The sequence below is a fragment of the Podarcis melisellensis genome (genome assembly GCF_964234715.1).
Source record: "Podarcis melisellensis genome assembly, chromosome: 3".
NCBI lineage: Eukaryota > Metazoa > Chordata > Lepidosauria > Squamata > Lacertidae > Podarcis > Podarcis melisellensis.
Window position 1 is genome coordinate 30,800,036 of NC_138530.1, and position 26,457 is coordinate 30,826,492.

The following is a 26,457-nucleotide window of genomic DNA, read 5'->3' on the forward strand; positions in this document are numbered from 1 at the left end:
GAAACCAGAGAGGAGCCGAGGGAAGTCTGGGGTGGGTGGGTTTTTCCTTTTTGGGGAGGGGGTAGGGGGGAAATGGGGAAATGATGATGTATTTGATAAAATGTTATATTGAAATTTCTAATTAAAATATATATATATAACTGTGAATACTGCTAACGTAATTTAACACCTAATAATTGAAAAGACACCTAATAGTGTGAGGTAAGTCACGGGAGGGGTGGGGGATTTGGATTCTTATATGCTTTGTGTGATAATGATGTTTCGTTTTGAATATAAAACTGTAAAATTTAATAAAAACTATAAGAAAAGACACCTAATATTATGCAGCTCAAAAATGTCAACTCTTTCGAAATGAAGCCACTCCAACATTTATGCCGGGGAGGCAGAAAAATGATAGGCAAGGCGACGAGGGCAAGAAGCGGGCATATCTTAAAACTCCCATTGCCTCCAGGCAGGGCCCTAATAGGCTTCTGTGACGTCACCGTTCCCTGTAGCCAATGGTTTTTGGGACGTGGGGTCGGTGGGCGGGAAACCATCCTTCCCTACCTGGCGAGCAGCGGCGGGCGCGAGTGTGTGGAAACGGCGCCGCGGGCGAGGAAAGAGCCATGGGCAACGCTGTGGCTCGAGAGGATTTCGAGTGGGTTTATACGGACCAGCCGCACGCGGACCGACGCAAGGAGATCCTGAGTAAGCGCGCGCCTTCAGGCCCTCCCCGCTCCCCTTTGGGGGTCTCGCCCCACACGAAGCCTCGGTTGGCGAAGGCGCTCTCGAGTCCCCTCTCTCCGACCATAAGCTCTGCCAGTGGACCCTGGACAAAATGGCTGAAGTAACATCCCCCTCTGGTGAGGGTGGAAGGGGCGACGTTTGCTTTTACTGTGTCATACAGCGGGGCTCTTAGTAAGAGTGCTAACTTGAATTAAATATTTTTTTTGGGGGGGGAGAGGCCCGCCCACATAGGGCCGTAGCTGTCAACGTTTCCCTTTTTTTAAGGGGAATTCCCTTATTCCGAATAGGATTCCCCGCAAGAAAAGGGAAAAGTTAACAGCTATGCATAGGGCACACTATTTGAATGGCAGTGTCCATCAACAACAACTTCTTTTTTTCATATCTATATCGTTTTATATTTTTAAGAAAAATCTCTAAGCGGTTTACAGAATATTAAAACATCAATAAAACAAGCTGTGGAAAGTCAAATATAGAGTATACAGCCAAAGCAACATAATTAACAGAAAACTAAAATATTATCTTAAAAATTTCAAAATAAAACATTACAAAGGAGGTCAACTACAGAATACATATTTAACACAAACTAAGTTAACAAAAAACATTTCAAAAAAAACATTGCTAAGTGAAGTCAAATATAAAATGCACATTTAAAACAGCATAATTATCAAGAGAATAAAATATCATAAGCATGACACGGCTATTTGGCAGGCACAAAAAGATGGGGCAAAAGACTCCAAATAGTTAGGGTTTGTTGGGGGGACAGACTCTCAAGTATTTTATTGGGGCAAAGGGACCTCCTCTCAGCTCCTAGGAGTTGGTCAGCAACTAGCTTTCCAGTAGGATCTCTTAAGAGAGGGATGGGTGTAGGCTGGTGTGTTGGGCACACTTCAGAATGGTGGGCCAACAAGCTGCCACAGGTGTAGTATCATAGACTCATAGGACTGGAGAGTTAGAAGGGGTCGCCAAGGATAAGCTAGCCCAAGTCCCTGCAATGCAAGGTGTCATTTTATCTTATGAGCGACAGAAATTGGCTGAGTGGTTGAAGTTGCCCAGCCACCACCAGTTTCTTGGTGGAGTGGAAGTGTGGGGAAACCCTGTAGCTGTATTTGGAAGCTCAGCTTTCAAGTTGATCCTAGAGGCATCTTTTTTTCACATGCTAAGATGTTTGATGCTCATAGTGAGCAGGTGAGGTGCTAGAAGAGTGGAGTGGCCCTGAGCTTTTACTTAACAGCACGCTTCTAGTCCTTGTGGCTGCTGAGAAGCATCCGTAGGAGACAATGATCAAGTTTTATGCTGACAAATGCCATTCCCAATTACACATGTCTCTTTCCATTTTATCCGTCTCAAAATAAATTCAGAAACCTGATGTACAAACCTAGTAAGCAACTGAGTATACAAACTCAGTTTATTCTATCCAGCATCTTGATTTTATTTTTCTAGCACCGGATAGAGAATCTCTAGGTTGCCTGCATCACAGTATACTTCTTGCTAGACATAGGGTGGCAGTCAACTACTTTTTACTAAGAGTGGACCTATTAATGAACATGACTAAGGTCCATTAATTTCAATGGGTCTATTCTTCATGAAATTTGGATCCCCCCCCCATGGGCGGAATTCAGAGTAGCACTAAGGAGATTGCTCTGTTAGTTCCATCAGGCAAGCAAAATGTGCTATCTCCCCTTTCTTCCTCCTGTGGTTCTTCTGACCCCTAGAGCCAATTTGGGGGAGGCAAATGGGTAGGAGAGGGAGGAGAGCCTTATAGCATTAGTAGGATTTGTTACTGGCTCACACTACTGCAACTGTTTAATTGAATCTGCCCAGAGAAAAGTTAAGAATTGAATGACCTCAAACTATATTAAAGCAGATCACCTTGAGATTGGCACGGTTTTCTGTGTCTGCTTAGTCAACCATGCTGACTTTCATGTAAAAGTTAAGTCTGTGAGAAGTCTGCATATCTGATGCCGTATTTGTTCATGTTCTTAGTTAAAGGCAACTTGCTGGAAATGAAGCTTAGTGAAATCATGGGAATAGATAGCATGGATTTCAGTGCTACTACTCTTGATCTGAATTATTAAAATCTCAATGGTAAATAATCTTATCACAAAGTCATGTTAGTGGAAATTGCCCACAAACTGTTCCAGTCACCACTGGCAGCATAAGGCCCAAAATAGTTCACTGCTACAAATGATAAGGCCTCAGTAATACAGTTCTGGATGTTGATCTAGACATACAGTTTGCAGGCTTTGCAGATACAAGTAAGAAGTATTTCTGCTGCTCCAGCCATTCAAAACATAACACAGACTCTGACTCACAGACTCACTGACTGACTAATAAGCTGACATGCCTTAATCATTTATATAGACAGTGTTGCGCCATTGCCATTGCCATAGCCATAGCAACTGGCTTGTCTGACCATGCACCTCTTGGCTTATGAGGTGATTTATGCCCATGAAGGAAATTAACCCTTTCTTCCATGTTCAGTTCCTCCAATTAGTCGCATCTTGGTTACAGTCTCAAAACTATTTTAAAAATACCTGTTCTTACATATAGCTCCTTAGTGAAGTACCGTATTTTTTGCACCATAACACTCACTTTTTTCCTCCTAGAAAGTAAGGGGAAATGTCTGTGCGTGTTATGGAGCGAATGTCTACGGGTGGCGGGGGGGGGGGGATCTGCTGCAGTCGTGAGCAGAGGATCCAGGGTTCCCCTTCCTTCCCTCCTCCATGGTTACAAAGCGTGGATCCACATGGATCCACAGGATTTTTGCATTGGGCTGCTCCAAACTCACTGTCAGATCACATGTCTGTGGCCACAGCATGAACCACAAAAATCATATATCCACTATTTCGTTTAGAATATTTTTTTTCCTTGTTTTCCTACTCTAAAAACTACGTGCGTGTTATGGTCTGGTGCGTGTTACAGAGCGAAAAATACGGTAGATGTCAACATGTAACTTAACTGACTGTGTATTTACTGCCTTCTGGACCTGTCTCAAAAAGAGCCTCACACAGAGCATGTTACAGTAATCCAGTTATGAGTGGTGATCAAGCTGTCCTTTTCCAGGAAAGGGCATAGTTAGTGTAACTGCTTCTTGTCATGGAGGCTACTTGAGTCTCCACTGACAGATGAATCTAAGAACATCCCAAACTATCTACCTCTTCTTTCAGAGGGTGTGCAACTCTCTCCAGAACTGGTAATTTCTCAAGATCCCATACCTGGAAGGAACTTACCCACAAATTCAATTTCAGTTGGTTTGCCACTCAGCGCACCACCGTCCAGAAATATCAAAACCTCTTCTGATTTGGTTGTAACTGAGAAATAGAACTGCATGTCATCAGCATACTCTTAATGACCACTCCCAATAGCTTAATGTAGATCTTAAAAAGTACTGGGGATAAAAGTTGTCCTGTGACACAACGGCTTGTGGTGGACACGCCTATAATCTCCTAATGCCATTCTCTGAATCCTGCTCTGTAATGAGTGGAACCAATGTGGAATTGTGCCCCAGCTCATGAAGGTGATCCAAGAGAACAACATGGTTGATCATATCAAAAGTCACTGCAAGATCAACAGGGTTGCAGTCCCCTTGTCTGTCTCCCAAATACGGACCTCTGTCAGGGCAACTAAGGCTGATTCCATCCCCTAACTTAGCCTGAACCATTATGGCATTGATGCTGTTGTTGTGCCTGTACTTCATTCATGTGGATTTTACATTAGACTGCAGAGTTGTACTAAAGCATCCTATATATATTCAAACTTTTAACATGTATATAGGCTTGTATAGAAAGTAGAATCCAAATGATTGTGGCATGATCTTCAAAGAGCATGGTCTATTGACAGCAGTTATTTGAAACTTTATCTCTCTTTTTCTCCCAACAGGTAAACACCCAGAAATAAAAACTTTGATGAAACCAGACTACAATTTGATCTGGATAGTTACACTGATGGTGCTTGCACAGCTGGTTGCTCTTTACCTAGTAAAAGATTTGGAGTGGAAATGGGTTATATTTTGGTCATATGTGTTTGGCAGTTGTCTTGATCATTCTATGACTCTGGCTATTCATGAGATTGCCCACAACAGTGCCTTTGGCAATTGTAAACCTCTGTGGAATCGATGGTTTGGAATGTTTGCCAATCTTGTATTTGGCATCCCATACTCTGTATCCTTCAAGAGATATCACATGGATCACCATCGTTATCTTGGCGGTGAAGGAGTTGATGTGGACATTCCTCTTCCCATTGAAGGATGGTTTTTCTGTACTCGTTTACGAAAGTTCCTTTGGGTTATTTTTCAGCACTTCCTCTTTGTTATTCGGCCTCTTTTTATTAATCCCAAACCAATCTCTCGACTTGAAATAATGAATTTGTCAATTCAGTTTCTCTTCGATGTTATGGTATACTATGTCTTTGGAGTAAAAGCACTTGTCTACCTGATAACAGCAGCTCTGCTTGGCTTAGGCTTGCACCCTATTTCAGGACACTTCATAGCCGAACATTACATGTTTTTAAAGGGACATGAAACATATTCCTACTACGGTCCGCTTAATAAGCTTACGTTCAATGTTGGCTACCATAATGAACACCATGACTTCCCTAATGTTCCTGGGAAAAATCTTCCACTGGTGAGTACATTATAGTGTCCAAGTAGCTACTTTGCTGGAGTGAAGCAACTCTCTTATAATTGAATGGATTGATATTATTCCACTTCTGTGCCGTGATTTGCTGATGTAGGTGGAGATATATATTAAGACTACACTCTAAGTCTCCAAATTTTAAATTTGCTCCCATGTGGGGTAAACTAGTTGTTTTCCTTGCTAATTGCCACAATTCAGTCCTGGGTTGCCATTGTTTTTTGTAGACTTCTGCAAGAAAGTTGCCTTCAATTCAATAGAGCTTCATCTTGTGGAGCTTTAAAGGTAAAGGTAAAGGTACCCCTACCAGTCCGGGTCACGTGGCCAGCGTGACAAGTTGCATCTGGCAAGCCAGCGCAGCACACGGAAACGCCGTTTACCTTCCCGCCAGTAAGCGGTTCCTATTTATCTACTTGCACCCGGGGTGCTTTCGAACTGCTAGGTTGGCAGGCGCTGGGACCGAGCAACGGGAGCGCACCCCGCCGCGGGGATTCGAACCGCTGACCTTTCGATCGGCAAGTCCTAGGCACTGAGGTTTTACCCACAGCGCCACCCGCGTCCCTTAGGGAGCTTTAGGGGTCTACTATTATTTATACCCTACCCATCTGGCTGGGTTTCCCCAGCCACTCTGGGCGGCTTACAGTATATACAGGGTGAGACTTTTAAAAGAGGCCCCGTGGAACATGTGCACTCTGTATCCACGGGGCCTCTTTTAAAGGACTCACCCTGTAGAAAAACATACTAAAACATCAGACATTAAAAAGGTAGCAATTGTAGTTCCTGCACATACCAATTAGCATTGCTTCATCTCTGTAGATAATGTTTTCCATTCCACATTGTTCAAGAGGCATTCCTGACCAATGTGCAAGTTAACAGCTTCTGAAACACATTATAAAACATTAACTAGCCATGCCAACGGAGTATGACAATGTTCCAGAGATCCCGTTCTAGATTGTACTCATATATTCATAGTTCAGACCTGAAGAGGCTTTTAGGGTGTGTGGAGGAGTGGGTAGAAAATCTGCATCCCATGAGCTTACCTTGGGGCCTAAGCCATTGTTTCTAGAAAACAGGGCCAGTGGCTGTCAGTGCCCTGTTCCTCCTCAGAGGCAGCATGCTTTGTGTACCTGTTGTCTGATTAGGAAGTTGCATACTGAGTGAATGCTGAGTATTTACTTGTATGACCGGCACACTTCCCGATACAGGTGATATGTCCCCTAGATGTTGGAGTGCAATTCATATCTGCCTCAGCAAGCATGGCCAATGATTAGGGATGATGGGAGTTGCAGTAACATCCAGAAGGCCACAGGATCCTAATCCCTAATTTAGACCTTTTAAAGTTCAAGCTGGATAATCATTTTACAATTCAAAATATTGTGTTTATTTTACTTAAAAATACTTATATACCGCTTAAGTATTTGCATTTCTAAACAGTGCAATTAAAAACAATCCACAGAAAATGGAACAATAATCTCAGTTGGGGTGTAATTCCCAGGCTTGGGCTCACTACACTAAATGCATGGCTAAGAATAGGGGCTGTGCATCTGAGCCATGGGGAAGCATCGAATATTTCAGTGATCAGGCCATGATATAAGGGAGCAGATGGTGTAGTTCTGTGCGTAGGCATGCATACAATTAGTTCCTAATTCTGAGATGAGATTACACCACCACAACTGGCTATTTAATATTCTGTTGACAAACTTTCTTCCTTTCTTTTATTATAGCTGAAGAAAATGGCCTCTGAATACTATGATCATCTGCCACAGTATAACTCCTGGGCAAAAGTGCTTTATGACTTTGTGATGGATGACACTATCAGCCCCTATTCGAGAGTGAAAAGGCATTTAAAAGGTGAAGTGATACTGGAGTGAAAAACCCCCACTGCCGTAAACACCAAAGACAGCCGAGTAGCTGGTGGAACCTTTTGTTGGATCGAGATGAATTTGCTTTGTATCTTGACCGGTTTGAACTATGAGTATATGAGTACAATCTAGAACAGGATCTCTAGAACTAAACGTTCTCATGTTCTTTTGCCATATAACTATGTTTCATGATGTGTTTTAGTAGCTGTTGACTTGAACATTGGTTTGTTCTTGTAAGCATTTTATCTTACATGCAGCATATGTACGGTACTTGTTTAGTTTTTTACACTTGCTGCCCAGGACACTAGCTTTTGCTGACAAACCTTCCAAATTAACTTCTTTTAATACCCTAGAATTGTTTTAATTAGTGTAGTAGCTGACCAAAATGGCTGGCTACAACTCCTCCTAGATTGGCCAATCCAAGTGCTAACCTAATTGATGGATTTACAACTGTTGCTGTATGGTGAATAAGGCTAGTGTTTGTGTAATTTCAAAACACGTGGATATGATTACCATGGATATGATCTCCTGCAGCAGGCCCATTTCCCAGAAAACATCTGCATTCCTTTTTTTATGCATCTGTACATAAGAGCTACGCTCTGCCATCAAATTGATGCTTCTTTGGAAACAGACTAGATCTCCTGAAGTTTAGAAACAGAATAGTAGAGCCTACGTGTGTCCCGGTAACCATCTTGTGCTCTCTTAGCTGGGGCAAGAGCTGGAGTGTCAGATGTTGACAGCAGGTAGCAAATTTATAAAAGGTATAGAACATTGACTGTGTGAATGTAAAATACCTCCTACAAAGGAATACAATAAAGTTGTTGTTCAAAAACCATTCTTGGACACTTGAATAAAGATGTTATTAATGAAGTTTATTTAACAAATGTGTGCAATGCTCTTGAGATCAAGGTTGAAATAATAAAGTAGGCATCACAATTCATTTTGGCCCCAAGACTTTAACGCGGCAGTCTTTTTGGTATTGTTTTGTAAACCTGCTCTTGAATAATTGCTAATAAAGGCCTAGTGTCAATAAGGTTTCTCAATGAATGTGGGAAAGGAGGCCTTAAGCCTGCATTCTTCCACTTTAAGATCACACCTTCAAACAGAAACTAGATTAGCAAGATGTGCTGTCAAAAATTAAAAGAGAAACCAGTATTTTAGGCTACTGTCCATGCTTGCTTTTGGTTAGCAAAATATTGAGATGCTCATGAGATTATTTTTAAATAAGGCAATTTAAAATGGCAAGAGAAGACTCATTCACATTTTCAATTTCATCCTTTGTTAGCTAATCTCAATCAAGGAAGCAGGTTAACCACATCCTTGTGTTGCACAAGCTGAAAATTATCTGTCAAACAGGACCATATGGCATACTGTTTCTATGGAACTGGAATGGAATAATTGCCTTTTAAAATTGTATTATGATTTCGTATTGTATCAATGTGTCTCATATTGGATTATTATTAATGATTATTATTAATTTTAAAAATGTTAAAAAAAAATCCAGGAACTCCACTTCACACCACTGGATTTCATCGCTACATGAAGACCACCAATGGGCTTTTATATGTTCAGTCACATTGACCTTATCAATTCATTGATACCCACTCCTCCAAGTACTAAGCGACTGAGAATGGCTCTGACAATGTGCCAAATGCTTAGGAGCTGTTGTGGGGCCAGCTTGGCTCCCTGCCTCATTCCAGACAATAAGTAGAGCTCCAGCAGGATTGTCAGCCAGTCCTGTAGGAAATTCCCCAAACACCACCTGGAATTCAGATTTCGTCCGCTTTTGAGGAGAATACTGAATCAGGTCCTTTACTCTTGCAGGTTAAATTTATAATCTGTCCGTGACAAGTGTCACATATGGCTTCCACAACCAAATCACTATTTCAAAACAGAAGATGTGGCCTAAAGCCCAATGTGTACCCCAATACATGTGCTGGCCAAGATAAAATCAGAGAGACGTCCTTGGTTGGCTTGGGAGGCCATAAACTGCTGAGCCACAGCAGACAAGACCACCATGGCATGCATGTTTTGTCACCGAGAACAACCCACTTTGCACTCCTTCAGTCCACAGCTGGGATTGCCTCTATAAATTTGGGCAGGGAGAATTGCTTACTGGGGTGGATGGTAAGCCAATAGAATCCTATTCCCACCCTGGCATCCCAAACCAAGATACGGACACCAGAACACAACCACTTGGATACTTGGTCAGGGGGAATCAAATCCCTAAAGAGATGTGGGGAACCATTGGAGGAGTTTGGATTTGATATCCCGCCTTTCACTCTCTTTAAGGAGTCTCAAAGCGGCTAACATTCTCCTTTCCCTTCCTCCCCCACAACAAACACTCTGTGAGGTGAGTGGGGCTGAGAGACTTCAGAGAAGTGTGACTGGCCCAAGGTCACCCAGCAGCTGCATGTGGAGGAGCGGAGACGCGAACCCGGTTCCGCAGATTACGAGACTACCGCTCTTAACCACTACACCACATTGGCTCTCCACTGGCCACACCCTTTCCACTTCCTCTTCCAGTTCTATGTGCTTTCCAGGGTCCACATGAGCAGAAGCAACTGAGAAGGTAGTAAAGAGAGGAAATTGATTTGGAAGGTTGCATTGAGGGGTGGAAGCAACTGAGGAGGGAGACAGAGGAAGAACGTGCAGTACCAAAGGTATTTTCCAGGAAATATGATCCCTAAACAAATTATTCAACAAACTCAACACCTGGCCCTAATGATAACTGATGGTGCACTAAAAACACCAATACTTAAGGAATTCATAACATTCCTGCTAACAACAGCTAGCATTATACCAGAAAGTGAGGACAAGTGAGGAAGTGAGGACAAATAACGTTGGGAAGTATGGAATATAGCAATCATGAAAAAACCTAAGCATAAAGTTAAAGCAATGCAGAAGGGAGCAGTTTTTATGAAATGTGCTTTATTATGTACAAAAAAAGATTGGAATATGGATGCATTCCTTAACACCCAGTAATCTATGGAAATACATCCTGAGCTGAACACTGAACCTCTTTGATGGCTGTTTCTCTGTAATACAAGCTCTGTATTATTTATTCTCGAGTTACTTTTTTTGTTTTACTGTTTTGCTGATGCTTGAAAACAAATGCATTTTTAAAAAAATCCAATCATATCTGACTTTCACACCAGACCACATGGAAAAGCAAAGTCTGTGTGCTTTCTATGTGTGGGAAGCAGAGGATTCTGCAATAATAAAGCCATGTTCTTAGCAACCATTAATCAGCTGCATAGGTGTCCTATCTAAAAGTCCTTGTACACTGCTGTGAGGATCTCCACTGCATTGTCTGGATTAGTCATGGGTGGATCAAATGACAGATCCTACAGGCGCTTGGCTTTAGTCTTGCTTCTTCAGCCACAGCACCCAATTTTTCCTAATATTCCCTTGTTTTAAGTCATACACATAAAACTAGTATGGGAAAGAATGTGGTATTTTTAAAGCAAACAAGCAGACTTCTTTAAATAATGCGAAGCTTCCCCACAGAGAAAAAGCTGTTTTTCCTTAAGTTTTCAATGTAGTTTTAAGGATATTTTTCTGCCAGTGAAAGCATTTCTGCTTGCCCAACAGCACAATTTCCCCTCTCCTCCACTTTTTTTTGGAAGGGCGTAGTAGGTGGCAGAGTAACTACCCCCATGGTAACATTACTCCTGTTACCTGCCTGGTTGTTTTCCTGTCTGTGGGGTAAGACGGGGATAGGGAACTTGTGCCCACCCTGCAGCCCAATGTCAGATTACAACTCCCATCATCCCTGGAAACTGGCCAAGATCTCTGGGGCTGATGGAAACTACAGTCCCAACATCTAGAGCATCACAGGTCCCCCATCCCTGCTATCTGGGCTAGGCTTGATGGGGTAGGCTGACTTGCTATTGCTTCTTTGTGTATTAACCGGTTCAGTTTACAGGCAGGACACTAACAAGATTAATCAAATGTCTCATAGCGGAAAGAAAAATTTAGCATCTGAAGAGTGATGGGGAGAAGCCCATGACAGGTGACAGCATATTTTTAAAACAACATTTACTTCTTACACTTTCTTCCGTCACAGAATCCATGGCATATATGGGGTTTCTGACCAGATCCAGGGTAGCTTAGCTTCTGGCCATATCCTGGAGACCAGTTTGAAAGATTGTGGCCAAATCTTAATTACTATATAACATGATGGAACTTCTCTCAGAAACTGAGTCCAGCAATGTTGAGATTGGCAGGCAAGCAAAACCAAGGTTAAATTCAAGCCATGAAGATGCTTCTGGAAAATAGTCCACTGGGAGAGGTCCTCAGGTTAAGCAACATGTTGGGTGTTAGGGATGATCCAGCTATCACCTGCTCAGTGACTTGCGCAGCTCTTCATACATTATTTGGTCCTAAGGATGCCAGTGAAGGGAGGAAAAACAGAAACAAACTCATTCAGTAAGGCTTTTGAACCGACTGTACCATAAGGAAAACTTCTACCTAGTGCCAAAGATTGTGTTTCAGCATTTACAAAAGAAACCTAGGGAAAGGCAAAGTGGCTAATTTACTGGCTTTTTAAAGATCCCAGCCGCTGAGGAGGCAGTGTCCAGAGCCTTCCTTCTCCATGTGCCAGTAAGATTCCCTCCCACTAACACCAAGGCAGATGTGTGGTTTTCCCCCAGATCAGACTTGTTTGGACAAGAGTGAAGGGGAAATTGGTTGCCTCATATTCCTTTGCACAATCCTTAGCCTTCTGTGCCCCTCCCAGCTTAAGTCACCAGCTGGCCTAGAGCGCCTCTCACCTTTCTCGATACAGAAGATTTAACTTTCTTGAAAGCTGCTTCGAAGTGTTTTCTGGCAATCTTGATTTCTCCTGCGAACAATACAGTGCAACAGGAGAAGGTTAACATGCTTCCACAGTATACATAATGAACTGTAATGAAATGAAACTTAAGGCTATTAATAAAATAAGTTTTGGGAAAAGGATAATGAAAGCATCAAACGCCCTTAATAACAATGAAGATTGCCCAGAGATTGAACTTCCCACTACTTGCCTTCTAGGCACTTCCAAGTGCTCTGCTCAAATGGATAAAAAGGCTCCTAAGTTTCCTACTCTCAAGAGTAGAAAGAGATTGCACATTTTTTTATAAACAAAGGGCTGGATTCAACTACCCTGCTCCTCTGACGGGAGCCAGAATAAGGGCTCCTGCTAGCACAATGGGATTCTTTCCCTTCCCCCCATGGCTCCCCCAGATTGACTCTGGAGGGTCTGGAGAAGCCCCAGAAAAGCATTCAGGGGGAGGGGGGGGAGACTGTCCCACCAGGTGAGGAGAAATGCTTGCCCAAAGGAACAATCTCCTTAGTGCACCCAAAAATCTGACATCATTTTTACGGTTCTTCGTGGAATTTGGATATAAAATTTACAGCATGTTATGGTTAAAGAGAAAATTATATGAAAATGATGTATCGTTGGTATCTAGCACCAAGTAAATTGGCCCATCCAGGTCTTCTTTAGAAATAGGTTTTTAAAATGAAGAACGGTCCAACTCCAGTATTCTGCTAACAGGAAGAACAGTTTTGTAACCCTACTGCCTTGAAACGTTTATGTAACTAACTAATGATCTACATCTCCGGAGCCATGCATCCAGCCACAAACTCTCTGTACGTTGCTGTATGCAAGGATTTTCTCTGAACTGTGAATTTCACGGGCCAAACTAACACAAATTAGTTGTAACTGGCTGTTCCTCATCAAACTCTGCCAAATCACAAAGGGAAGTGGTGACTCGTAAAATAGTCCAAAAACATGCAATAATTCATTTTATTTGTTTCAGCTCCCAGCATAACATCTGACATATTTGCATCAGCACTGAAGGACTTCATTCTACATTTACGGGCAAGCACCAATCAGAAATAAGGAAAAAATCCCTCCCACCTGCTTCCTGATAGTTCACTAACCTAATCTAAATGGTAGTTTTAAAATTTTGAAGGTTGCCAATTTAAAAATCTTAAATCTGCTTAAATATTCTAAAGCAACCTTAACCTGAAATCTTCATATTATTTTGAGAGGAAACTCCTGGTGTAAACAAAGCATTTAGGTGAGAGCAACAGCTGCCATTGGTTCTTGGCTTCTCTACAAAGTCAGTGAACAAAGGCTACAATGATGTTGCTGTGATGCGTCTCACAGTCTCATTTCACAAAGCCTCTAACCACATGCAGAGGAAAGGGTGGAGAATATTTGCTGCTCTGTGTACTTTGCTTCAAGTACACTGCCACTTGAAATAATTGTTACAGCTGCTTGTGAACAAGGATAGAGTCAAATGGATCGAGTTGCTCTCCCAGCTAGCCCCTTCAGCATAGTTGGTCAGTCAGTATAGACGGGAATCCCCAAAGAGTCGGCATGTAGAGGTTATTCTGGATTCAGAATTCTATATTATCAATCCCTCTCATAATAGTAAACACAGTGTCAGTCATGGAGCTGCCAAAAGGGGAGAGCTTCTTTGTGAGACAAGGGTTAAAATCTACCGTTCTCTTTCTCTTTTGGTTAGATTATTTTATTTAGTTTGTCTTAAATTGTATTGTATGATGAAAAGTTTCAATAAGAAATTATGTCCCCCAAAAAGAAGAAAGAAAATCTTTCAACTTGCTCTCTCTTCAAGTTATTCTGTTTAATATCCTCTTCCTTACCTTTCCTGTCTGCAGCATTCAGCACTGCCATCTCCTCTTTCAGGGCACAGACAGAAGCCTCCCGCACTAGAGCTGAAAGATCTGCTCCCCTATAAAGACAAACAACAAAAGGCCAATGAGTCATTTTAGGGTGCATTCTTTATCCCAAAGGAGAGTTGTAACAGAAGCAGAACGAATATGGGCATTAAAATGTCTCTGAATAGACATTTAAAATAAAATTATTTCCATTCAGCAAGGTGTGCCGGTTAGTCTGAGATGTGCTCTTTTTATATATTTGGGGGGCAAACTGGGATTAACATGTGTTAATTTAGATTCTGTAAGCATATGCTGCAAGCCTCCTTGACACATTTTACAGAAGTACACTTGCTTTCAAAATAAATGTAAACTAGGCACAGAGGTTTTTGCTATGCAGAACCTAATGCGTTTCAGTGTCATAAACCGGAAGATTCAAAGAAATCTGGAACATTAGTCTAGGCAGATGTGTTAATGGAGATAAAAAGGCAAGAAGATGAGGATTTGGAGTGATGTGTTATTTTCTACTACTGATAACTACCAACACCACCTGCAAGTGGCAATGGAAGATAAAAAAGAGAAATTTACTTACGTAAAGCTATCACAGCAGGGATTATGAGCAATTTCTTCAAGGTCCACATCAGTGTCAAGCGGGGGTCGGGTTCCATCCTATAAAAGGTGACAACCGGGGAAATATTTAGAAACATAGGGCATCGACTTCAACCACCCACCTAGCAATTGTTTCCTCCTATAGCAGGGATGGGGTACATTTTTCAGCCCAAGGACTGCATTATTCCATTCTGGGGACAGGGGTGGATAAGGCAGGTGGTTGGTGGGGGCAGCATGAACAGTGCAGAGAGAAATGAATGTGCATTTTGTGTTTGTACGGTAGGCTAGTCTCAACACACAATCCCATGCTCCTCCACCCAGGCAAGAAAGAGGCATGATCACACCTGGGGGAAAACACAAGGAGGATGAAAAAGGGTGTGGCCTGGCAAGATTCCCAAGAGCCAAATGGAGAAACCAAACTGTCAAGGAGGGAGTGGCTTTCCCAAGTCCTCCCTCCAAGCTACTAATCAATCACACAAACTATTCAGTAAGCTTCTCAGGAACACCTATGGCTGGCTTGGGGCACTCAGTTTCTTAACCCGGGTTTCTTGATTCGATGCCAGCAAGATGTTGTTATTTGCCATCAGGGCTTTATGAGGTCCTTAAATTACTCACTGTCCTCAAGGATTTAAAATACTTTTATAGAATATATAACAGGAAAAACACTTAATCAAAAGCCTCACAAACAAGTTAACAAGTCTATAAAAAATTACAAACACTAGTACCAAACGGCATGACTAAAGAGAGAACTATGTGAAACATTGCTTGGTTGTTTCCACATAAAACAGAGAAAGCATGGGATTTTATTCAGCAGTGTTTTTCTGCTGATGGAAGGCACACCATCAAGCTGTGTAACAGGGAGGAAGGCAAGTTTTGCAAATCCTTCATCCTCTTCAGACGCTGAATCCAGGGGGGTGGGGGTGTGACACTTGTGGAACAATGTGGCATGTGGTTCTGGAGAGGGTAGTATGAACTGGAAAAAAGATTGTCTCCCTTCCCACTGAAGGAAGTGACTGCTGCATCAAAGAGCCCTCTGTCAACATGCATGACATATCTAAATTTGCAGACATAAAGGGCACTGGCTTAGGCAACAGCTAAAAATCCTAACAGCACTGGGAAGAATACAATCACCAGACGTTCAATAAGGAAGGAAAAATTTGGCAGGCCACAAACAAGTTCTACCAGCCAGGCACCAACTACTTATATACTTATGCATCAGAAAGGCAGCTTGAGAAATTGTTTGGCAAATTGCCTGCCTGGGAAACATTTTTCAGTGACTAAATTTCAAGCCTGCATTTAGATATGTAGGAACAAGCCAAAACACGCTTTATTCCATTTACAGCAAGACAAGCGTTGTCTTCTTCCAATCTTGCACAGAACCAGCTTTGTATGCAGTTTTGCCAATTTCCTTAACACAACCTGAGCTAAAGAGCAGCACCCACATTCATTAACCCAATCCCTTCACTTTTTTCCAGGAAAACATTTCATTAATCTCTACCAGTCTAAGTTTGGCACTAGGCCTAAGTTGGCTCAGTGCTAGAACCAAAACCTGCTTTAAAAAACACCATTCTGTACTCAGATACAGAACGCACAAAACACACTCATTGTGTCAGCTCTGAAAGGGACAAATATGTGCACATTGTGTTTAAACAAATTCAGTTACTTGCAAAGTGGTGTTTAATCATTTTTCACTTACGATTTGAGAGCATTTTGAACAGAAAAGCAATTAATAGGGTTGCTAGCACAATACATAATGTTCCTGCACACAAGTACAAATTGCATCAGAGATTTGTTTTCTTCAAGTTTCCACAGAAGAAGTGATCAAAGGAGTCCAGATCACAAACTGCTCCATTTGGACATGCTATGAAAACTCAAGCTTAGCCATTAGTAGCTGTGAAATCCACTGAATTCAGTCTCTCAGGGTTATTATGAGGATAAAATTGAGAGCAGAACCATGTGGAAGGTCAGCGGTTCGAATCCCCATGATGGGGTGAGCTCCCATTGCTCGGTCCCTGCTCCTGCCAACCTAGCAGTTCAAGAGCACGTCAAAGTGCAAGTAGATAAATAGGTACCGCTCCGGCGGGAAGGTAAACAGTGTGTCTGTGCGCTGCTCTGGTTTCGACAGAAGCGGCTTAGTCATACTGGCCACATGACCCAGAAAAACTGTCTGCGGACAAACGTCAGCTCCCTCGGCCAGTAAAGCGAGATGAGTCGTTCGCGACTTGACTTAACTGTCAGGGGTCCTTTACCTACTTACTTACTTATCAAACCTTTATTAGGCATTATGCGAATAAAACCATAAAAGAGAAAATAACATATAAAGGCCTTGAAATATATATAAAAGGGCAGCAGTTGGCTACATACATATATATATATATACATATAGAGTCAATGGATTTCTTTGTTAACCTGCTCCTTGGAGGACTGCTACCAAAAACTCGGCTACCCCCGCCGTTACCCTTTGGTCAACGTCGGATAGGTAGAATCCCACACATTCACCTTGCTGGGGTTCCAGACCACCCGAGAGAGGGGACAGCACGCGTTGACGGAGCGTACTGTACAATGGGCAATGAAAGAGAATATGCTCTACAGTGTCCGGGACATTCATAGAACATCTGCAGAATCTCTTGTTTCTAGGAATGTTTTGATATCTTCCCCTGGCAAATGCTGAGGGAAAAACATTCAAACGGGCCAGCATAAAAGCCCTACGTTGGGCTGGGATTATTAATTTAGTGACGTAATTGGCTCTGCTATCTAAGATATTTAAATCATAGAATATGGGGGAGCAAATTTTGTTTACAGCTGCCATAATATTTTGTCTCTCGACATCCTTTAGTCTAGTTAGGATATTATGGAAAATGTATTGCTCATTAGAATTGTACAGGGGCTCCAGCTCGATGCCTAAAGATTCAATCTTTTTTTCGAGGTGCTGATACCATCTTGATTTATAGGAGTCATTGAGCAAATCAGCGAGCAGACTTGATGGAGGGCAGCGAAAATGGCAGCGTAACCAGTACTTTATTGAGGTGGACCATGCCCAATATTCCATTGTGTGTATGCCTATTTCTGCACACATTGTTTCATATTTGATCATAGCTGGGAGTCCAAGAATACGTCTCAGAAAGCTGGAGTGAATCTTTTTTAAGTCACTGTTATATGCTTGGACCCATAGCGGGATTCCATAGAATATCTGGGATTGCACTTTTGTTTGAAATATCTGATTGGCCGCAGAAATAAATTGATTACCTTTCTGATAGTAAAAACGGGCAACTGCTGATGAGGTGCACTTTGCCTGTTTTATGGCGTTTGTGCGATGGGTTGCCCACCCTAAATTGCTCTGGAATAAGATTCCCAGATACCTATAGATTTTCACTTGTTGGATTTCTTGCCCTCTTATTTTCCATTTCTCTAATTTCCAACCATTCGAGAAGACCAAAATTTTTGTCTTCTCATAATTTATAGAGAGTTTGTTGCATTCGCAGTAAAGGATCAGTGAAGATATAAGACGTTTCAGACCCAAGCTCGTTAATGATAGTAGGACAGCATCGTCTGCGTATAATAAGAGAGGAACTGGTTTCTGATTAAGTTTAGGGGCATGTGATTCTATTTTTTGAAGGTAATCTGGCAAGTCTGATAGAAATAAATTAAATAGAAAGGGGGCAAGGATACACCCTTGTTTTACCCCTTTCGAGTTAGGGATGTCTGATGAAAGGTGACCTTTGGTGTTAAGTTTGACTTGACAGGTATTGGAAGAGTGTAGATTTTGCATTAGAATCAATAAGCGCTGATCAATTTTTAATTCTGCGAGTTTCCTCCACAACTTTGGGCGGTCAATTGAGTCGAATGCACCACGAAAATCTACAAAAGCAGCATATATCTTAGATTGCCTTTGGAATCTGTATTTTTCAACCAAGTGCATAAGTATAAGACAGTGGTCTAGTGTAGAGCAACCTTTGGAGAAACCTATTTGTTCTTTCCCTGGTAAATTTAGATTTTTCATCCAGGTAAGGAGTTTAGATAAGAGGTGCTTGGCGTAGATTTTCCCTATCACTGATAATAGGCTAATCGGTCTATAATTCCTTGGTTCTTTTGGGTCGCCATTTTTAAAGATTGGAATAATTATTGATCTTAACCATATCTCAGGTATGATCCCATATTTATCTATGAGAGTAAACAGTTGAGCTAAGGGTTCTGCCCACCAATCTATATAGGTCTTAAATAGTTCTATTGGTAGACCGTCTGGCCCAGGAGATTTCCCCGATTTGAAGTTTTTAACTATCTCTCTAATTTCCTCTTCCTCTACCCTTGGCCACTCCTGGAGTTTATTAATTTTATTTTTAGTGGTTTCATTTCCTTTAAGTTCACTGTGTAGATTGTTAAATACAGATGTAAAGTATTGGGACCATTTGGATTCTTCAATTGATGGTAGAGTTAGTTGATTTTCGGCTTTCAATCCTCCGTACACTAAGTTCCAGAACGCTTTGTTGTTTTTACTCTGAATTGAGTCGAATAATTGTAGCCATTTTTGGGTTGCGTATTTCTGTTTCTTTTCGGCCAGAATGTAATGATATTTTTTTTTTTCATCAAGATAAGAGGGCTCTAGTTTAGTGCGATTATTTTTAAATGTTTGGCGCAGTTTTCTTTTTAGCTGGAAACATTCATCATCAAACCAAGGGCTAGAGCTATGTTTAAGTACCCAAACTTTAGGTGGAGTACTAAGCTCTACGAACATTTGGAAGATTTCATTATAAATTTTCGGTATATCACTGTAGAAATTAGTGGTCTTTAAGTTGGATAGTTGGATAGTACTTGTTTTCTCAGGTTGGCTGTAAGTTTTTGCCCCACTGCTGCACTCATTTCCTGGGACCATTTTAATTGGGTCATTTGTTTGTATTGAGAAGGTTCTATGATATTATGCTTAGTTATTTTGGTTTCGTCCTTTAAGTTAATAGACAACGATAATGGCTGATGATCGCTTTCGGTGCGCGTTCCAATTTTGAGGTCCATGATCGAATTTATGATATTATAAGGGACAAGAATATAGTCGATGACACTGCATCCTCGGGGGGAGAAGTATGTAAACTCCCCACTTCTATCGCCTTTTGTTGAACCATTCACAATCTGTAAATTAAAGTTGTTACATAATTCAAGTAGGCGTAAGCCTTCGTTGTTTACAACCCTGTCTCTGGAGAATCGTCCTATTTTCAGGGCATGTGCGATATCATTATCAGTATTCCAATTTAGTTTGCTACATAGTTGTTCATTGTTGGTTCCCACTCTGGCATTAAAATCACCTGCTATTATCAGTGAGGCATTTGGGTATTTATCGGTCAAATTTTCTTTACAATCCACAATTTACTACAGTGGTACCTCTAGATATGAACGGGATCCGTTCCGGAGCCCTGTTCGCATCTAGAAGCAAACATAACTAGTGATGGCACGTCTGCGCACACACGCGTTGCTTTTTGCCGCTTCTGTGTATGCACGTGACGTCATTTTGAGCGTCTGCTTATGTGGCGAAACCAGGAAGTAACGTGCTCCATTACTTCCCAGTTGCTGCGGAGCGCAACTCAAACACGTTCAATTCAAAGCGTATTCAACCTGAGGTATGACCGTACTTGGAAGTACTCCAAAAGAAAGTATTTACTGGAGTCCTTTAGCCTCGCATTCTTACACATCAGCATGTGATGCAAGACTGCAGATCAAACATTTCATTTCACAATAGCTAATTGAATTTAAATAAATTTCAAATGGTGATGTTCTTCACCTCTCTCCAAGTTTTAGCAACAAGGGCAAGGTGTTCCATTTATACCTGACAGGGCTATACTGCCATTTTCCCCAGGAGTTATTTCATCATCTTTTAACCCCATCTTTCCACCACCAATTTTATCTACCCAGCAACCTTGTAAAGCAGGTTAGGTTGAAAGAGTTTCAGAGCTAAACAGGGCTAAATCCTTCAGCGGAAGTTTGTGGGGCAAAACTGGGATGATGTTTCCCAGCAAGAGGCGCATCCTTCCATGTCAACATGCATAACTTTTCTACATAATTATCTATAAAAGGATTTGCCTACTGCACCCTCATAAAATATCAGGGTGGTGTACAGCAATATAAAAACCATTAAAATGATTAAAAACAGCACAAAAAATAATAATTAAAAGGACCGTCTAATCCAGAACATTTCAAATACCGTATTTTTCGCCCTATAGGACACACCTTTTCCCCTCCAAAAATGAAGGGAAAATGTGTGTGCGTCCTATGGGGCAAAGACAGGCTTTCACTGAAGCCTGGAGAGCGAGAGAGGTCGGTGTGCACTGACCCCTCTCGCTCTCCAGGCTTTGTGCAGCTCTCCGCAAGCGGTGGGAGCCCGGCGCTGGGCTCCCACCGCTTGCGGAGAGCTGCCTGTTCTGAGGGCTGGGGTCGGGGGAAGCTCGGGCTTCCCCCGCCCCAGCCCTGTGCTGAAAATAATTCCCCCCCTTTATTCCCCCCCCCAAAAAACTAGGTGCGCCTTATGGGTCGGTGCGTCCTATGGGACGAAAAATACGGTAACTGCATGGGCCTGTAGAAGACACCTGAAAGCAAGGATGTGACTGCTGAACGAGTCATCCACAGCATGGGACTAGCAATACAAAATCCTCTTCTAGGTGAAGCCAGTTAGGCCTCTTTAATGCTGGGCACTGCTTTTCTGGATAATCTCAGTGAACATGCTGGAAAAGAAGGACAAAGGTGGTCCTTAAAGTACAAGTTGTTCAGGGCTTCTGGTTCCACTCTGCCTTAATGGAGGCAGCCCCAATGACAGCAGAAGATCGTTGGCAAAGGAAAAACAAGGACGATTGAGGGCAATTATCCTTGCAAATTCCCCCCCTTGGACAAGGTGGGGTGGCGGGCTTCACTTGCAGTTCATCTCTGTATCTGGCTCTTGCTCTGGCATAGAATGCAGGGGGCAGGGAGGCGCTGTGTGTAAAAGCACTTCACCTGGCGAAAACCCTCCAATGCCGCCATTAAGAAGCAGATCTTAATTGGACTAAAGTACAGGCACATGCTAGAAGAGATAAGATCACAAACCGTGGAGCCTACCAACTGCAAGGACTTTAAGGTTTGAACTTGAGATAAGACTTCATTCGATGCAAAAGACAGGATGGGGAGGGGAGCCTACGGTTTCTTTGTTTAAAGTTTTCTTCTCTACATTTATGTTTCAGCAACCCTCCTCTTAATGTTAACTCATATTTGAACAAGTGAGGATGGAAGAAATTGGATTATAGATATGGAATATAACATCAAACGGAACTGTGTGTGTAAAAAAAGGAAAAAGGGAGAGAAGCTCTGTTTTGCAAAAGTTTACGATAGAGAATTTTTTATTATTTATATCATTTCCAAAGTTACCTTGATGGTTGCCTATCTGGGCTCACAGTACTACCTCCTAGCATAAGCACGCCTTTAAAAAAAAAGGAAAGCAAAGAGGGCACTGGTCGCTTTGCCAGGTGGCATACCAAATATGGTTTGCCACAAGTGTGTCCTGATCAGATGTGAGCTGGTTAGCCATGAAGGGCTGAGGAACAGGAGGGAATCCAACCAGCTGAGAAGAATGAATGGAGGTTTAGAAACCAAATTTGTTCCAAACTGGTATGAAATGTATTGGCGGGGGGGGGGGGAGAGATATGGTGCTGCTTTTGCAATGCATCTCTTGGGAACCTGTGATCCGCCAGACGTTGTTGGATTCAAACTCCTATCAGCCTAAGCCAACATGGGCAATAGTCAGGGATAAGTGGGGACTGTGGTTCATCATAGGTTCCCCATCTGTACGTTATGAGATGAAGAATGTAATAATCTTGTACCAGATTATGCATCATTGATTAAGGAGCAGTAGATATTGGAAAATAGACTAAGGAGCATAAAAGATTTATTTCTTTTTTTAGCAGTTGAACAATGCTATTCTTATGCATTCAGTTTACGTTTACCGTATTTTTCGCTCCATAGGACGCACTTTTTCCCCTCCAAAAATGAAGGGGAAATGTGTGCGCGTCCTATGGTGCAAATGCAGGCTTTCGCTGAAGCCTGGAGAGCGAGAGGCATCGGTGCGCACCGACCCCTCTCGCTCTCCAGGCTTCAGGAAGCTATCCGCAAGCCTTGCAAGCCCGGCGGGAGGTCCCGCTGAGCGCACGAGGCTTGGGGCGGCAGCCTGTTGCCCGAAGCACAGGGAGCCCTCCGGAGGGCTCCCCGTGCTTCGGGCGAGTGTCTGCAAGCCTCGCGCGCCCGGCAGGAGCTCCTGCCGGGCGCGCGAGGCTTGGGGTGGCAGCCTGTTGCCCGAAGCACAGGGAGCCCTCCAGAGGGCTCACCGTACTTCGGGCGAGTGTCTGCAAGCCTTGCACGCACGGCGGTAGGTCCCGGGAGAGGCTGCACGGGGCTAAAGGGGAACCCAAAACAGCGAGCGGGATCCATCCCGCTTGCTGCTTTGGCTTGCTCCATAGCCGCACGCAACCCCTCCGGCAGGGAGAGGTTGTGCGCAGCCTGTACGCTGCTCTTTGGGACTGGGGGGGAATTTTTTTTTTCTTGATTTCCCCCCCTAAAAACTGGGTGCGCCCTATGGTCCGGTGCGCCCTATGGTGCGAAAAATACGGTAACTATTCTGAGTAAGGTAAAGCTCTGGGGAAAATTACTTTAAACACACACACACACACACTTACTTTAGTAATAGTCTTTAGAATGGCAAGGCGATCCAAAGGTGGTGGCAAACCGACGTAGAGTGTTTTATCCAGTCTTCCAGGGCGCAAAATAGCTGGATCTAGAATATCTGATAGAGAAACGGTAAAATCCTATTTAGACTCTGGATTCAAAACTGGAAGCACACAAGGAAGACACACCCAGAAGGCAGACCACAGGAAGCTTTTGAGAACAGAATACTACATTTCTCAAAGTGCCTTCTCTCCAGAAAGAAGGAATGCCATCATTTACCACAACTACATAGCTCTTCTTTACTGCGAAATTATGGGGTTTATGCACATATTACGTTGATTACCCAGAAGCAAGTGGTGTGTTTATTTTAGGTAGCTGGCACAGTTAACTCTTTAAAAAAAGGACTCTGGATTAGTAGCAGACATCTGATGACTCAGCATCCTGAAGTCAAAAGAAGGACACAGGTGGCTGACCACTCACTTCCGCCATCCTAGATGTTGAAAGGAGTCCTCTCATAGCTTGGTAAAGATTAATATGGCATAAACACAGTGGCCCGGTTCTGTTGTAACAGGAAACAATTCCCTCCAGGGTATAAGACTCATGGTGAACCTTGGACTTGTTTGCTCCCCTACCTTCACCTTTCATGCCCATGAGGATTTTAATTGATTTTTTTAAAATAATAATATTTATTAAAAGTTTTTGATAATAAAAAGCATACAAAGTTACATATAGTTTTCCAATATCCACAGTTCATTCTCCTCCTTGGACTTCCTCACGACTCTCGTTCCTGCATTCTGAACTCATAATTTTTACCAGCAAATTATTAACTTGTTTCAATTCTAATAGTACAATTTTCCAATATAAAATCTCAAACTTTAAAAAATTTAAACCACAATTCTAGAATCTTATTTTTGAAGTGATATTTATCCAAAATTTGTCTTTTCTTTTAATGGCATTTAAGTTCTTATTCCTTTTAGCTAGTTTGTTGGTACCATGTTATTGCAAATCTTACATCTTTCTTAACATTCATACAATTTATAATGTTTTTGTAAGTAGTCCTTAAATTTCTTCCAATCCTCCTCCACGAGTTCTTCTCCCAGGTCTCGGATTCTGCCAGTCATTTCCCCCAGTTCCATATAGTCCATCAGTTGCATCTGCCATTCTTCCAGTGTGGGCAAATCTTGAGTTTTCCAGTATTTAGCAATGAGTATCCTTGCTGCTGTTGTGGCGTACATAAAAAAAGTTCGATCTTTCTTTTGCACCCTCTGGCCGACAATGCCCAGAAGAAAGGCCTCTGGTTTCTTAGAAAAGCTATACTTAAATATCTTTTTCAGCTCATTATATATCATTTCCCAGAAAGCCTTAACTCTAGGGCAGGTCCACCAGAGGTGAAAGAATGTTCCTTCAGTTTCTTTACATTTCCAACATTTATTATCTGGCAAATGGTATATCTTTGCGAGCTTGACTGGGGTCATGTACCACCTGTATATCATTTTCATAATGTTTTCTTTCAAGGCATTACATGCCGTAAATCTCAAACCGGTGGTCCATAACTTTTCCCAGTCAGCAAACATGATACAGTGGTGCCTCGCAAGACGAAATTAATCCGTTCCGTGAGGCTCTTCGTATAGCGGTTTTTTCGTCTTGCGAAGCAAGCCCATTGACAGCTTAGCGGATTAGCGCTACAGCTGTCAAGCGGCTTTCAGCGATCAGCTGTTAAGCGGCTTATCAGCGGAACAGCTGATAAGCGGCTTAGCGGCTTAAGAAAAGGGCGGAAAAAGCGGAAAAAACCCGCGGGGGGATGCAAGATTTTTTTCGTCTTGCGAAGCAACCCCATAGGGGAATTCGTTTTGCGAAGCGCCTCCAAAACGGAAAACCCTTTCGTCTAGCGGATTTTTCGTCTTGCGAGGCGTTCGTCTTGCGGGGCACCACTGTATTATACCCTATGTCCTGTGCCCATTTTATCATGGCTGATTTGACCGCTTCATCTTGTGTGTTCCATTTTAGCAGCAAGTTATACATTCTTGAAAGTATCTTAGAACTGGGTTCTAACAATTCTGTTTCTAACTTTGATTTTTCCACCTGGAATCCTATTTTTTTGTCCAACTTAAAAACTTCTTTGATCTGAGCATAATGTAGCCAATCTCGCACTTTCCCCTTTAGTTTCTCCATACTCTGCAACCTCCAGTTGTCTCCATCTCTTTCTAGTATTTCCCAGTATTTCGGCCATTTGACCTCCATATTGGGTCTTTTCACAGCCTTAGCTTCCATAGGTGATAGCCACCTTGGGGTCTTATTTTCCAATAAGTCCTTATATTTTGTCCAGACATTAAACACTGCTTTTCTGACAACATGGTTCTTGAAAGCCTTATGAATTTTAACCTTAGTCATACCACAGATATGCATGCCATCCAAAAGCATTGTTAAATCCTTCCAAATCTAAAACATCCGTATTTTCAAGAAGCAGCCAGTCCTTCAACCAGCAGAAAGCTGCTGATTCATAGTACAACTTTAAGTCTGGCAGGGCAAAGCCCCCCCTTTCTTTAGCATCAGTTAATATCTTAAACTTAATTCTGGGCTTTTTGCCCTGCCAGACAAATTTAGATATATCTCTCTGCCACCTCCCAAAACACTCCATTTTATCCACAATCTGCAAAGTTTGAAACAAGAACAGCATTTTTGGCAATACATTCATCTTAATAGCAGCAATACGTCCTGACAAGGAAAGTTTCAGTCTTGACCAAACTTCTAGATCCCTTTTAATTTCAGACCAGCATTTTTCATAGTTGTCTTTAAATAAGTTCATATTCTTTGCTGTTATATTTACCCCTAGGTATTTTACTTTTTTAACCACATTTAATTCTGTCTCTTTCTGAAACCTTTCTGATTCTGAATATGTCAAATTTTTTTCTAAAACCTTGGTTTTTTGCTTGTTAAGTTTAAATACCGCCACCCGACCAAACTCATAAATCAGTTGCAATACCCTTTTGGTACTTGGCTCTGGCTCCTGTAAGGTCAATACTAGGTCATCTGCAAATGCTTTAAGTTTATACTGTTTCGCTCCGACCTGAATACCTTCCACCAACCGGTCTCCTCTAATCATATTTAAGAGCACTTCCAGGACTGAAATAAATAACAAAGGGGAAATAGGACAACCTTGTCGTGTTCCTTTTTCAATTTTAAACTCTTCCGTCACCACATTGTTCACTATCAATTTTGCCTTTTGCTCCGAATAAATTGCCTCTATCCCATTCTCAAACCCCCGCCCCACTCCCATTCCTTCCAAGTTT

General features: G+C 42.2%; 2 protein-coding genes across 2 annotated transcripts in view; one reads left to right on the forward strand and one right to left on the reverse strand.

Moving 5' to 3' along the window:
- The first annotated feature begins 516 nt into the window (after nucleotides 1–516).
- On the forward strand, nucleotides 517–8,159 carry LOC309365827 (sphingolipid delta(4)-desaturase DES1-like). Its single transcript, XM_081904333.1, has 3 exons — nucleotides 517–687; nucleotides 4,606–5,348; nucleotides 7,082–8,159. The coding sequence occupies exons 1-3, from the start codon at nucleotides 606–608 to the stop codon at nucleotides 7,226–7,228; spliced, it is 972 nt and encodes a 323-aa protein (XP_081760459.1). The 5' UTR covers nucleotides 517–605; the 3' UTR covers nucleotides 7,229–8,159.
- Nucleotides 8,160–11,338: 3,179 nt separating this feature from the next.
- The window catches only part of NVL (nuclear VCP like), a 51,771-nt gene continuing 36,652 nt past the window's right edge, over nucleotides 11,339–26,457 (reverse strand). The window contains exons 19-23 of the mRNA XM_081903883.1: nucleotides 23,179–23,285; nucleotides 14,481–14,557; nucleotides 13,877–13,965; nucleotides 11,995–12,065; nucleotides 11,339–11,604 (exon numbers count right to left, since the gene is read on the reverse strand). Of these exons, the coding sequence (XP_081760009.1) occupies nucleotides 11,560–11,604; nucleotides 11,995–12,065; nucleotides 13,877–13,965; nucleotides 14,481–14,557; nucleotides 23,179–23,285 (389 nt within the window). The 3' untranslated portion in view covers nucleotides 11,339–11,559. The remainder of the gene's footprint in view (nucleotides 11,605–11,994; nucleotides 12,066–13,876; nucleotides 13,966–14,480; nucleotides 14,558–23,178; nucleotides 23,286–26,457) is intronic.

Coding starts and splice junctions, on each gene's coding strand:
- LOC309365827 (XM_081904333.1), top strand. CDS start 606: ATGGGCAACGCTGTGGCTCGAGAGGATTTCGAGTGGGTTTATACGGAC. Junction 688..4,605: donor CCGACGCAAGGAGATCCTGA/GTAAGCGCGCGC, acceptor TTCTCCCAACAG/GTAAACACCCAGAAATAAAA. Junction 5,349..7,081: donor CTGGGAAAAATCTTCCACTG/GTGAGTACATTA, acceptor CTTTTATTATAG/CTGAAGAAAATGGCCTCTGA.